Source organism: Cavia porcellus, unplaced genomic scaffold, assembly GCF_034190915.1.
Source record: "Cavia porcellus strain 051 isolate PalLab524CR breed Dunkin Hartley unplaced genomic scaffold, mCavPor4.1 scaffold_29, whole genome shotgun sequence".
Classification (NCBI taxonomy): Eukaryota; Metazoa; Chordata; class Mammalia; order Rodentia; family Caviidae; genus Cavia; species Cavia porcellus.
The window spans coordinates 37,823,753-37,838,703 of record NW_026947512.1 but is presented as its reverse complement, the minus strand read 5'-3'; the positions used below and the strand labels follow the sequence as shown (position 1 = coordinate 37,838,703).

The 14,951-nt window shown below is 34.6% G+C and overlaps 1 protein-coding gene across 4 annotated transcripts in view; it reads right to left on the bottom strand.

The window, feature by feature from the left end:
* Nucleotides 1-14,951, bottom strand: part of LOC100718510 (OX-2 membrane glycoprotein-like) — a 36,147-nt gene that overhangs the window by 15,163 nt on the left and 6,033 nt on the right. For all 4 annotated transcript variants that reach the window (XR_010044512.1, XM_063240067.1, XM_063240069.1 and 1 more), the window contains exons 2-3: nucleotides 8,099-8,437; nucleotides 7,049-7,345 (exon numbers count right to left, since the gene is read on the bottom strand). Coding sequence is in view for 3 of the 4 variants with exons in the window: in XM_063240067.1 (XP_063096137.1) it covers nucleotides 7,049-7,345; nucleotides 8,099-8,437 (636 nt within the window). In the remaining variant the exon portion in view is untranslated. The remainder of the gene's footprint in view (nucleotides 1-7,048; nucleotides 7,346-8,098; nucleotides 8,438-14,951) is intronic.

The following is a 14,951-nucleotide window of genomic DNA, read 5'->3' as shown; positions in this document are numbered from 1 at the left end:
TTAACTGCCTATGCATTATTTTGTCTAGTTTTTACTGATTTTGTTTTCATGATATGCATGGAATAACAGCCATTCTAAATAGGCAGAGGAGACTGAATGTGAAGAATTTAATGCTAAGATATCACATCCCTGAAGCCAACAACAGCAAAACATGAGCAAAAGGAAAAAGAAAAAGTTTGTATGATCCCCAAAGAATTAGGGGTTAATTTCTTTAAAACTAAACAAGGTCAATCTTCTAAATTAACACATATTTTAATAAATGAAATTCACCATATAATCTATCCAAGAGATGGATGAGAGACACATGTGCTATTTAATTGGCATATTCTAATTTCATGAGCTGAGGAAATATATCAAGAAAAGGCTGATTAACTTCAAGAGAGACATAAGTGCTGACAAAGGTGTGAAGAAAAAGGAACTCTTCTTCATTGTCTATTTGAGACCACTATGAAGCAGCTCTGAGCAGGGTGTAAATTTTACTAATTGGTTATGTTTATCTGTGAATCCGTCCTAGGCCTCAGCCCCTTGCCTGTCGATGGGAGCTGATTCATAGTAAGTGAACCTCTGAATCACTGGTCCTGGCTGAGGCCTGTAGTGGAGGCCAGAGATACCTCAAAGGGCAAGATAAGGCCACAGCTGCGGACAGTCTGGCTCCAACCCCAATTAACAAGGTAGAGACTGCAGCTGCAAAGATCACTCCTACAGTCTCACTTCTACTATGTCTTTATAAGACAGTCCTACTAAATTGACTTGACTCATGACTTGGAGACATCTTTGATGTGACTCCCAAGGTCCTGCTCATTGCCTGCACTTTCCTAGTCTCTCCACCCTTTGTCCTTGGTTCTAATATAAGTGGACTGATCCAGAGAATCCTTTGTCTTTACCCTCAAAATCTCGAGCTTAATTAAAGGGTTTTGACCCTCCTGGAACCCTAAAAATCATACAATTTGTCTCTTTTTATTTAACCTCCGCCATACACTCATTTGGGAGATCAGAGATCTACAGAACCTGATAATTGTTGGTGGGAATGTACGTTAATACAATCTATGGTAATTAGTGTGGAAATTCCTTAAAAAACTATAAATAAAAGTTCCATTTGATTCAGCTTTCCTCTTCTAGTTATCTTCCTAAAAGAGAGTTAAAATTATAGTATTTCAAGGATACTTGCATACCCATGTTTATAACAGCAAAATTTATAATTGCTAGGTCTTGGAAACAGCACATATGTCCACCAACAGATGAATAGATAAAGAAAACGTAGTATTTGCACACAATGGAGTACTATTTTGCCATAAGAATTTTGAGGCATTCATAGGAAATGGATATAATTTGTGAACATAATGCTTAGTGAAGTAAGTCATATACAAACTCAACTGTCACATGGTGTCTCTTATGCGACAAATTCTATATATGCAAATATGGAGCAAAATAGAAAATATATAAATATGAAGTAAGGATAAGTTCAAATAATTCCCAAATTACCTATTTCACTTCTTCAAAAGTATTTTAGCACATATGCTAAAATTCCTTACATTATCCTACTGACTTCCCTTAGTTCACTGAAAAGAAAGTTTTATGCTATTGTTTCCTCTTTGTAAAAGAGAATCTTTTGTCTATGGTTTGTACTTCAAATAACTACTTTGAAGATAATTAAACACAGGGTATTTCTTGTTATTATTATTTTGTACTGGGGATCAAACTCACAACTTTGCACTTGTCAGGCAGGTGCTTATGCCACTGAACTAAATCCCCAACTCTCTTGTTATTTTGTTATGAAATTTTATATTATTGTTTCATAAAATTAAAAAACTGCAAAAAAGACAGCACAAATATTTATGTTTAATCTTCTTGACTCCATTAAAATTATAGTAATACAAATAAAAGATTCAAATGTAAAACAATACTGAAGAGTGACTTTCAATGATGAGAAACCACAAAGAAAAAAACTTAAAAGAGAAGTAAAGGGGACAAAGGAAAGAGTTATGAATGTGCAGGAGTAAAGGACCCGCAGCCCACGCATGCACAAAGGAGATTCCACCTGCAGAGAAAGTGTTCTCAGAATCTCCGAGGAAACTGAGGGCAAATGAGGGGAACTAAGGTTGTGATGAAAAGCCTTCAGTTCCGTATTTTAAAGCACAACTTTGGACAGCCAGGTGCTTACTCCTCAGCCAAAATATGTGGAGGGTAGCTACAGGAATGATTAGGGACAACTAGCAGTAAAGATCAGAGTTCTTTCACGTTTTGGTCTTTAGGTTTTTCTGTGTATTTGCTGCCTGCTGTCTGCAAACAAAAACCTACCTCACCACAAACTGCAGATTTCCAAACACCTCAGGAAAGACCCACCAGACACTAAAGAAAGATCATAATGCAAATGAGAAGCCTGAGTAAAAGAAACATAGTACAAAAATGGGGGAAGGGGAGATAACTAACAAATGAAGATAATCATATTGTTTCTAAATTATTATTCCTAGACATATTTTAGTAAAATAGAGACAGCTATGAAAAAAGTCCATTTTAAGTTTAAATTGCAAAGCAGTTTTAAATTTAAAATGTGGTAGTCAAAACAAGGAAAATTCAACAAAAGAATTTGAAAATATTTTTTACAAAATCTTTCTTCATAAAAAGAAAAGATTTTATTGTCTCCGTAGTGTAAAAAACTGAAAGAGTAAATAAGATCCAAAATGTAAAATAGATATTGTAAAAGTGAGAGGGAGGAGTCTGCTCGGAAGGAAAGGACAATGGGCTGGGGGGAAGGAGAAAGGAAAGAAGAAAAAAGAATATATATATATACACACACACATACACATACATATATATATACACACATATATATGTATATATACATATGTATATAGGAGACTCTACATGTATATATTCAAAATAGACAATTATACTACTAACCTGGTTCATCAAAAAAAATGGTTTATGCTTTCATCATTTGGTCATTTTTTATACCGATGTGATTTGAGCAACTACTTTGACCACAGCAGCATACAATATATTAACAATTGTTAATCTCATTATTTTGCTTTGATATTCTGTACCATCATTTTAATTCTTTTTTTGCTTTAAAATAAAAGAGATATGAATATTAGAAATGAAGAAAAAATATTGGGTCCAAATATTTTATAAAATATTTTATAAAAAGAGAAACAGACGAACAAAAGGAATATTCTCCAAAAATCAGAAAATATTCCAAATCGAAGGACGTGAGTCTCATGATCAAATGAAATCAACAAATGCCCATTTAAGGGACAAAATGATTAAACAAACAAAAGAAGAAATAGAACTAAGGTAAAGTTATGTGTTACAAAGAGAAAAACACATTAATATCTACTATTAAAATTATCAGATTGACATTTGCTTCTTATTAGCAACAATGGATGGTCCAAGACAATGAAGAAATACTCTAGAAGTCTGAAGGGAAGAAGCATGGTTATCATAAAAGTGCGCAACTGTCAGTCACACACAAGAGTAATATGGGGCCTGGGAGCATGATTGTCGGAGCCCCCGGGAATCACTCCTTCTTCTAATTCTACAGCACTGGATTAGGATCTCTATGCAAACTCAGTTGTGCTAGCTTGGGGAGACTGACATTGGAAGGGCAACTTTTGCAGATCTATTTTGCTATTTTACAATGGTCTCATTTTGTGTTAGTCATCATTCAGACCATTATTTTTTGATGCCAGAGAATATTTAATTCAGAGATTAATGAGGCTGTTTTTAGTCTATATCTAGATCCATTCATACAATAGGATATTTTGTACCCATATATAAGAAAATGAAGTGCTGAAAGCACGCTAAATCTGAATGAATCTTGAAAACATATTATATGAAGGAAGCTACAAACAAAGGTCATTTATATTATTATTCTATTTACATGATGCAACCAGAATAACTAAATCCATAAAAATAGAAAGTAGATTTCCAAGTGTGGTGGTGCAGGCCTGCATTTCAAGTACTAGGGACGTTGAGCCTGGAAGACCACCATGAATTTGAGGTCAGCCTGAAGGACATAGTGAGACCTTGTCTTAGAAAACAAAACAAAAGAAAAAGAAAGTAGACTAATAATTAATAGAAAATGAGAAAATCATTCATTTCTGTTTACTGAAATTTGTGACTGACCAGAGGCATGTAGCTTTTCATTGTGGTGATAGAAATGTTTTGTAATTAGATAGTGGTGATCATTGCATATGACTGTGAGAACATTAGCAGCCACTGAGTTGTATGCTTTCATATATGTTATATGATTTTTTTGTCAATAAAAAGTTTCATCTAAAAAATATATATTTTGGGGGAAAATAAAAATGTTCTATAGTTGATTTCCTAATGGTTGTGTGAACTTTATAAATATGTTTAGTTTCTACTTTACATTGGTGAATTGTATGCAACTTGTGAACTACATGTCAATATTGTTATCCCCCCAAAACCCAGACCCTTAATTATGTTCACAATTTTTCAAGTACAAGATTCAGTATGCAGTAAAAAAAGATACATAAAAAAGTAAAAATGATTTAAAACTATGAGAAAAAGAAGAGGTCTGGATATTAATACATCTAATTTAATAATTCTTTTCATCTAAAATACTTTTAGAGTCTTTGAAAGAGATAAGAGAATTGGACAGCAGTAAAATTTGAAGATAGGAATTGAAAATTTCTAAAAATGATCATAGTAATCTAGAATCAAGAAGTCTAGGAAACTCCAAGCAACATAAATAAAAAGAACACAATGTTAAGGAACATAATAATAAAACTGGTAAAAAAAAATAGGATGGGGAAAACATAAGAATCCAGGGTTGAGAGCGGGAGAGATACATTTCTTTCAGAAAAGCAGCAACAAAACTAAGAAATATATTTTAAAAAGAAAGTAGAAAACCATTAAAATGACTTTGTCACACTGATGCAGAAAACAATCCTATTAAATTGCAATTAAAGCTTTTTGAAAATGTTTTTGAAAATAAAGGTATTCTTTGACTAAAACTTGAAAGAATTTGGTATCTGTAATCTTTCACTAGAAGCAGAAGAGAATTCTTTAGGCAGAATAAAAATTATTCCATAGAAAATTATGAACTCAGGCAAAGAAGTAAAAAGCAACAGAAATGATAAATGTAAATGGATATTAATAACATTTATAGTATATCTTTAATATTTAATTATATATAATGAATTAAATGCACAAACAATTTCTCTTTCAAAGAGAAAGGTGATATAAACTCATTGCATTGTTGGGAAATGATAAAAGTCCTAAATTAGATTAGACTCTCATAAATCAGGATTTATCTAATAATCTCCAAGTCAGTGACTAAAGGAAGAATAAATGAATGTATTGTTATCAAAACAATTGATGGGGAAAATGACAGAAATTAAATAGCCTAACAGAAATCAGGAAAATATAAAGGAGAAACAAGAAACCTTTATCTTGTTGCTGGGACAAAACCACTCAACACCCAAAATGAAGGAAGGAAAAGTTTATCTAGCTCAGGGTTTGTGGAAGTTTCAGTCCATAGTTAGCTGGCTCCAAGGCAGGGTGGCATGGAACACTTCAAGGCAGCAACCACAGCAAAAGGAGAAAGAGCAAGTCTCTTTTCCTCCCTACATGTACACAGGCCACAGCCCCCTTCAGGGTGGGTGTAGCACTCACAAAATCTCTGCACCTTCCTTTTGCACAGGATGAGAAAATTTACAAAGTAAGGATCTTGGCTCCCTGATGAGTCTCTTAGTTAAACTTCTAAACTTCTCAATTTGGTACAATGTATCAAGAATAACACCCTTTCAGGGAGCCAGCAGGTGCATGGACTTCCTCCCCACCATAAGCAACCAGCTGATTTGGAGGAACACCAGGTGAGTTGATAGCAACTGAGGTACAAAAACAACTCAATGCTTGTATTGTCTGATTGACTTTGCAGGCCTAACACCAGTAGTCTAAGCATCTATTTAGCGGATAACAATATACAGTATGCCACTATGGGGAATTTCCTTCTCCAATATTGAAATCCAATATTGTTCTGTTTTATTTTATTCCATTTTATTGTTTTTTAATTCAGTGTTATGCTTTGATTGGTTTTATTCTGTTCTGTTTTGTTTGATTTTATTATGTCTGGTGGTATGTAGGCACTATTGATTTCCTTTTATCCCATTCTAAAATCCTGTATCACTTTCACTGTTTTGTTTTGATTGGCTTTATTCCGTTTTATTTGGTTTTATTGTCTTTAAAATAAATTTTAATAAAACAAAAGAAGACAATAGAAAATAAACAATAATGTCATAGATTAAAACCCCAAATTATCACTATAATAAACAGAGGCTAAATATTCTAGCTAGAAAAGATCATTAGGTAGACTATGAAAAAAATTATTTGTATACTTTTACAATTACACTATAGGAAAATCCTATCCTGTTTAATTGTGGTTATGAAGTAGGAGATCAATGAAGAAGTTAAAAAGAAGGAAAACAAGAAATAGTTAAGAAGATTCAGTGTGGTGTACAAAACAAGAAACAGGTTTATCTGTAAGGTTGCTTAGATAAGCAACAAAATCCTAAATTAGAAAGACATAAATGGGCCAGGTGTGGTGGCTCATGCCTATAATCCCAGCACTTAGGAGGCTGAGGCAGGAGGATCATTGTGAGTTTGAGACCAGCCTCAGCTATAAAGTGAGCTCAAGGCCAGCCTGAACTGCATAGAGAAACACTGTCTCAAAAAGACAGGAAAGAAAGAAAAAAGAAAGAAAGAAAGAAAGAAAGAAAGAAAGAAAGAAAGAAAGAAAGAAAGAAAGAAAGGAAGACATAAATGGAGGGAAAGATGAGAGTAAAGTAAATGAGCACACTTTTTATTGATGACAACACAAATTCAGTCTACTGAACATCAAGCTGATCACGTAAAATATACAGTAGAGTATTCTGAGCAGGTTTCATTATTTTATTCTTTTAACCATGAATGTATATTAAACTGATTTACATTTTCAAAAATACATGATTTATTCAACACCTGTGATAGAGAATTTTAAAGAAAGACAAATATTTCAACTTTACAAGGTATCCCTTCTACTTACATTCTTGCTTTACTGAGAGAGGAACAATCTTGTCTTCATTCTTTAAAGGATGATCCATGTTCACAATCAGGTGTTGGAGTCCCAAGAACTTCACAGTTTCCAAAGAGATGGTGTACATTTTAGTGACAGTAACTGTGCCATTTGGGTTCTGAGCAAGGCATTCTTCAGGAGGGTTAATTAGGACTTGTGAGGGAAAGATAGAGATTCGAGGAGCAGGTTTTCCCACAGCCGAATACGTAAGTCTAAGAAAACCTTCAGAGTCAGGGTTAAATTGAAGTTCAGTTAATTCAGACACAGCTGGGGGCAGGAGCGGGGGGGGGGGAGAGAGAGAGAGAGAGAGAGAGAGAGAGAGAGAGAGAATTAAAAGTGTGTTATACCACATTCCTATGTTGTTAAAAATCAGACTTCCCCAAATTGTTATGTGATGTCGAAATGTTGAAAACGTACCCTGAGAAGGGTACTTTTTGTATTTTATGAAATCTGACAATACTATTCTATATATCACTGACAGAAATAATTGTGAAAGGAATAATTGATGTCTCAACTTTCATTCAATCTTAAAACTACCTTATTCAAACTCTAATACTTCAAATGTATAGCAACATGGTAAGGGAATTTTATGCCATTTTTTTATTGGCACTGTAATATTGTGGTTTTTTCTGAAGAATGGGAATCATTTTCTTATTTTCTTAAAATCCATCTTTCCTCTTCCTCTTTTTCTACTGTCTCTTTCTCTTTCTTCTGTTTTCTCAGCTCTCCAGTGAGAAAATATTCTCTTCCTAAATTTTATCCACTCAAGGAAAGCCAGCGCAATGCAGCATAAAGTTAAATGAGAGGGAGAAAATCCTGTACTGTGTAAAAATAGGCAAGTCACATGACCGTCACTAGGTTTCTTTTCCTTTTTCTTTTTTTCTGGATAATAAAAGACTTGGCCTGGATACTTTCTACTGTTCTCTCATCCTTTAAAATTCTTTTTCTGGACACCAACAAAGTATCACAACCCCATGAATTCTGTCCCAGTAATTTATACTATAGAAAACATTCATATACTTATAATGTTAAGGCAGATTTGCCCTCCATGACTGCCATGCGGAAACATATTAAAGAGACATTTGTAGCAAGCTTCATCTTCAAGTGTCACTTCTTGGATAGTCAGGAATGAGGAATTTGGTTCCATGACTTTACATTGCAGCCGGTCTATGTATGGTGGAAGAATCTTTTCTCCATATTTACTGCTGTAAGTCCCAATATTTTGGGGCAAAGAGTTTTGGATCTTTTGCCAGGTAATTTGCACAACATTTGCTGGCGTTGTCAAATTGCAGAAAATAGTCACATTTTCTCCCAATATGGCAGTCTCGTTCTTTTTATACTTTATCCCATGTGCAGGTTCTGAAAATAAAATCCAGTATTAATATATTTTTATTCAGATCTGGTTGCTCAGATCATAACACTTACCTGTCTTATCATTGGCCTTTTATTTGCCTCTCTTACCTACTACAAAATGTACTCTCCTATCTTCTTCCTTGTTGAAATATAGTTTGTAAAATTATTTCCTGTATAAATTACTGTATCAAGAAATATCATGAGGATGCAAAAATTGAAACACAAACATGAGATCAACATGGTATAGTAACTTTTTTGCCTCCATGAAAACATGCATGAGAGCATTAACTTGGGAGAAGATTTATCTTGGCTCATGTTTCAGAGGTTTCATTCTTTGTTCACTTAGCTCTGCTGTTTCTGGGCTAAGGAGAGGCACGACATCAAGGCAGAAAGGGTGTGATGGAGAAAAGATGGCCTCATTGCAGCAGGAAGCAGAAAGACAGAGCCATGATGGTGCGTTTTCTCCTTCTTCACCTTATGTTCCACCTGGGACCCTATCCTATTGGATGGTGCAACCCATGTATAAGACAAGTTTAAATTTGCTGCTACACACGACAGCTGTCTCTGGATACACTTTCACAGGCACATCTAGGAATTTCTCAATCCAGTCAAGCTGGCAATTAAGATTAACCACTATAGGCTTTCTATCAGGACCAGTAAGTCCAGCGGAGGCAGAGAACCCTGCCCCAGCCTTGCAGAACCCTCTTCCTTGCCTGGGGGCCAGGCCATGGCTTCCTGTACAGATCCAGGAGTCAGGATGGGGCAGGGAATCCTGTCCCAGCCTGGCAGAACTCTCTCCCTCACTTGGAACAACACTTGAAGCTTGAAAATATAGGAAAATGACAAAACGAAAGACCAAAATGCAATCTCAACCATCCAGCCCATCCCAAGAAAGTCTAGGAGCCATGTGCATAGAAGAAAATATATGCCACATACCTGAAATACCTGAAATAATAGTAACTGAAATGAAGAAGCAACTCTGGGAAGCCTTAAAGGAATTCAAACTAGAAATAATCTCTCAGGTAAAAGAAGAAATGAAGGAGATGCTGAACATATCTAAAGAAGACACAGTTAAAAAATTGGAGGAACTAAACAAAAAAATAGAATCCCTGGATGAACAACATAAGAAACAAACAGAATACATAAAGCAGATGCAAAGAGATATACAGGAAATCAAAAACTCCATCAAAAGTTGTAAAAACCACCTCAATGAATGTGAAGATAGAATTTCAGACATCAAAGATAAGATTGCAGCCAGTGAACAGGAAAGGAAAGATCTTTTAAAGACAACAATTCAACACCCGCAAGATGACGCAAAGAGGAACAACATAAGGTTGATAGGGATAAATGAAAAAGAAGGGGACAATATAAAGGATGTCAAGAGGATATTTAGAGAAGTAATAGCTGAAAATTTACCAAACATGAAATTGGAAACTGATATCAAGATCAATGAAGCATATAGAACTCCAAATAGCCATAACCAAAATAAAACTACACCCAGACACATAATAATGGCCATCCCAGAAATTGAACAAAAGAATAGAATATTAAAAGCTGTCAGAGAGAAAAGACAGATCACCTATATAGGAAAACCTATCAGAATCACAGCAGAATTCTCAACACAAACAATAAAGGCAAGAAGAGCATGGAGTAAAGTATTTCAGATCCTAAAGGAAAAGGATTTCCAACGTAGACTGATGTACCCTGAAAAACTGCCCTTCAAAATGGATAGAGAAATAAGATACTTCCATGGCAAAGAACAGCTGAAAAACTACATGATCACCAAGCTAACCCTGCAAAGAATACTGAAAGACAGCCTAGATACATTTAGGAAGAACCCACTAAACAAAGCAGACAATTAAACAGAACAGAAAGATAAAGATGCAACAGCAGAAAGATAACATGTCAACAATAAACCAATATATAACAATTATAATCATTAATGTAAGTGATCTCAATGCACCAATTAAAAGAAACGGACTGGCAGAATGGATCAAGAAACAGAATCCAACCATATATTGTCTACAAGAAACCCATCTAACCCAAAAGGATACCCACAGAATGAAAGTCAAAGGATGGAAAACAATACTTCATGCAACAGGAACCCCCCCAAAAAAGCAGGGGTGGTTATGCTGTTTGCAGACAATGTGAACTTCAAGCCAATATGATCCGAAGGGATAAAGAAGGTCACTACATACTGGTTAGGGGAGAACTCCAAGAGGAAGAGATAACTATCTTAAATATATATGCACCAAATACCAGAGCACCCAGTTATATAAAATAAGTACTAACAGAAATGAAAAACCAAATTAACAGTAACACAATTCTAATAGGAAATCTTAACACACCATTGACACCAATGGACAGATCAACCAGACAGAAAATCAGCAAAGAAATAAAAGAACTGAATCGCACCTGTGAACAAATGGACTTAATAGACATATACAGAGTATTCCACAAAACAACAACAGAATACACATTCTTCTCAGCAGTGCATGGGTCATTCTCTAAAATAGACCATTTATTAATTCACAAAACATTTAAATAAATGCAAAAGGGTTGCAATTACCCCTTGCATGCTATCGGACCATAGCGTTATGAAATTAGAATTAATGATAAAAGATACTGTAAAATTCCCACAAACACATGGAAACTGAATAACACACTCTTGAGTAATCAGTGGGACACAGAGGAAATTAAAGAAGAAATTAAACAATACCTACAAGAAAATGAAAACACAAATACAACTTATCGGAATCTGTGGGATGCAATGAAAGCTGTCCTCAGAGGAAAATTTATTGCACTGAATTCACACATCAGGAAAACAGAACGAATACAAATAAATAACCTGATATTACACCTCAAACATCTAGAAAAAGAAGAGCAAGTCAAGCCCAAAGCCAAAAGAAGAGAAGAAATTACAAAAATCAGAGCAGAAGTCAATGCAATAGAGACTAAAAAAAAATCCAAAAAATCAATGACTCAAAGAGTTGGTTCTTTGAAAGAATAAATAAAATTGACAAGCCCCTAGCCAACCTTATTTAAAAAGGGGAAGAAAAAGCTTAAATTCATGCAATAAGGAATGAAAGAGGAGAAACCACTACAGACCCTATAGAAATACAGAAAATCATCAACACCTATTTCAAAAACCTCTACTCTCAAAGGTTTGATAACACAGAGGAAACAGACAGATCCCTAGACATACAAAGTACAAAAGCTAGATTATGAAGATGTAAAACTGCTGAATAACCCAATTTCTATTAATGAAATAAAAAACATAATTAAATCTTTACCTACAAAGAAGGGCCCAGGCCCAGACGGATTCACTGCAGAATTCTACAAGAAATACAAAGAAGATCTAATGCCAACACTCCTCAAATTCTTCAATAAATCGTTCCTAGAAGCAAATATTACTCTAGTACCAAAATCTGAGAAGGACCCAACTGAAAAAGAGAACTACAGACCAATCTCCCTAATGAACACAGATGCAAAAATCTTCAATAAAATATTGGCAAATAGGATGCAGCAAATCATCAAGAAGATCATACACCATGACCAAGTGGGATTCATCCCAGGCATGCAGGGACGGTTCAATATACGTAAATCAATAAATGTAGTACATCATATCAATAGAGCCAAAAGTAAGAATCACATGATCATTTCTATAGATGCAGAAAAAGCTTTTGATAAGGTCCAACATTCATTTATGATAAGAACCTTGCAGAAAATTGGAATAGATGGTCTTTACCTCATTATGATAAAGGCCATCTATGACAAACCAACAGCCAATATCATACTAAATGGCCAAAAACTGAAGGTCTTTACTTTAAAATCAGGCACAAAACAAGGATGTCCCTTATCACTGCTCCTATTTAATATAGTACTAGAAATACTAGCCAGAGAAATTAGACGAGAGAGAAATAAAAGGCATAAAGATAGGAAAAGAAGATGACAAGATATTATTTGTAGATGACAAGATATTCTATATAGATGATCCCCAAGACTCCATTGAAAGACTCTTAGATATAATAAATAAATTCAGTAATGTAGCTGGATACAAAATCAATACTCAAAAATCAATAGCATTCCTATACACTAACAACAAAGTCACAGAGAGAGAAATAAGAGAAGCCACACCCTTCACACTAGCAACCAAAAAAAATGAAATATTTAGGAATTACTCTCATGAAAGAAGTGAAAGACCTATACAAGGAAAATTATAATACACTGAAAAAAGAAATTGAAGATGATCTCAGAAAATGGAAAAACATCCCTTGCTCATGGATAAGAAGAATAAATATTGTGAAAATGGCCATCCTCCCAAAACTTTTATACAGATTCAATGCAATCCCGATAAAAATACCATTAACGTACCTCATAGAACTCAAGAAATCACTCCTAAAATTCATCTGGAGTGAGAAGAGACCTAGAATAGCAAGGACATTTCTAAGCAGCAAAGGCAAGGCAGGAGGTATCACAATCCCTGACTTGAAGTTATACTACAAAGCAACCATAGTAAAATCAACATGGTACTGGAACCAAAACAGAGCCAAAGATCAGTGGAATAGATTAGAAGATACAACCACAACTACAAACACACTCAACCACCTTATCTTCGATATAGGGGCCAAACATGTTCACTGGAAGAATGACAGTCTCTTTAATAAATGGTGTTGGAAAAACTGGCTCTCCATATGCCAGAAACTAAAACTAGCCCCATGCCTATCACCATGTACTAAAATAAAATCTGAATGGATCAAAGATCTAAATATTAAAACAGAAACACTAAATCTATTGGAAGACAAATTGGGTAAAAACCTTGAAGACATAGGAGTAGGTAGAGAATTCATTAACAGGAATCAAACCGCACGGGAAATACTTCCCAGAGTCAATAACTGGGATCACCTCTTATTAAAATGTTTCTGCACGTCAAAAGAAATCTCCAGCATAGTGAAAAGAAAACCCACAAACTGGGAAAAAAATCTTAGTGAACTGTCCCTCAGACAAAGGACTTCTGTCTAGAAATATAAAGAATTTTTTAAAAATCAGAGCCCCAAAATTCAAAGACCCATTACAAAAATGGGTATCCAAGATGAATAGACAGTTCTTGGATGAATAAATACAAATGGAAAATAAATACATGAAAATATGTTCATCATTACTAATCATTAGGGAAAGGCAAATTAAAACCACACTGAGATTCCATCTTACTCCAGAAAGAATGGCCAGGATAAAGAAAACTACCAACCACCAATGCTGGACAGGCTGCGAGGAAAAAGGAACTTTTCTGCACTGTTGGTGGGAGTGCAGACTGGAGCAACCACTGTAGAGATCAGTCTGGAGGTTCCTCAAAAAGCTGGGATTGGAAGTCCCATTTGACCCAACTATTCTACTTCTAGGTATATTCTCAGAAGAACTGAAAGCATCATACCACAGTGATATATGTGCACTCATGTTTATAGCAGCACAATTTGTAGTAGCCAGATCTTGGAAACAACCTAAGTGTCCATCAACTGAGGAATGGCTAAAAAAGTTATGGTATTTTTATACAATGGAGTACTACTCAGCTATAAAGAATGGTCACATTGAGACATTTATAAATAAATGGACACAGCTTGAGACCATACTCATAAATGAAATAAATCAAACTCACATGTATAAATACCGAACAGTTTCCCTAGTGTAAGAAATGATAAGAATACACAAAAGTATGTGGTAATCGTGATTCCCAATCATATTGGTTTGAAGCCATATAATGTTTTCACTCATTAATTGCAATGGTTTTAACCTGGGTTGTTCGATTTTAGTATCTGTGATAGTACGAACAGCTATTTTGAAGAAAACAGCACAACATAAAAGCTAGTGCTGATTTAATATCATCTTGTTTTGAAGTCCTATCAAGGTATGGTACATCTGTTTCCACTGGTTTTAACTTGTTGTATCTTACTATATTTCACTATATGTGATAGTATAAACAAAAAAATTTATAGGCAAACAGATAATATAGAAACCATTGTTCATTTTCTATTAGCTGGTTCTAAATACCCTGTAATTCTTTCATTCTCTTGAATGGCTTCACACTGTCTTGATATGCTTGATGCTATAACATACGAAGTTACACTCAAATAATTCAAGGAAATAGGTACTATGGCGACTACTATTATGTTAGATTATCTGATGGTGAAACACAATGATGCTTAAATTGTTCAGTTCTGACCTGCGTTGTTCTGTTACAATGTCCTCTTTTATCTCAATCTCCCCCCTTTTTAAAAATTAAACTATTTTCTCTCATTTTTTTTAATTAAGGGAAAACTAAATAAAAAAATAGCGGGGCATATTATAGTAACTTTTTTGTTTTCCTATTAACCTGATTTGAACCCCAGTATTGCTCTCCCCATCTTGTTTTGTCTGATTATTCTATATTCTATTTTGTTTGATAGTATCAAGTTTGAGGGTATAGGCAATCACTTTGAAGGCAATAAGATATACTATGATGCCCATTATGGTTTGACTATTATCT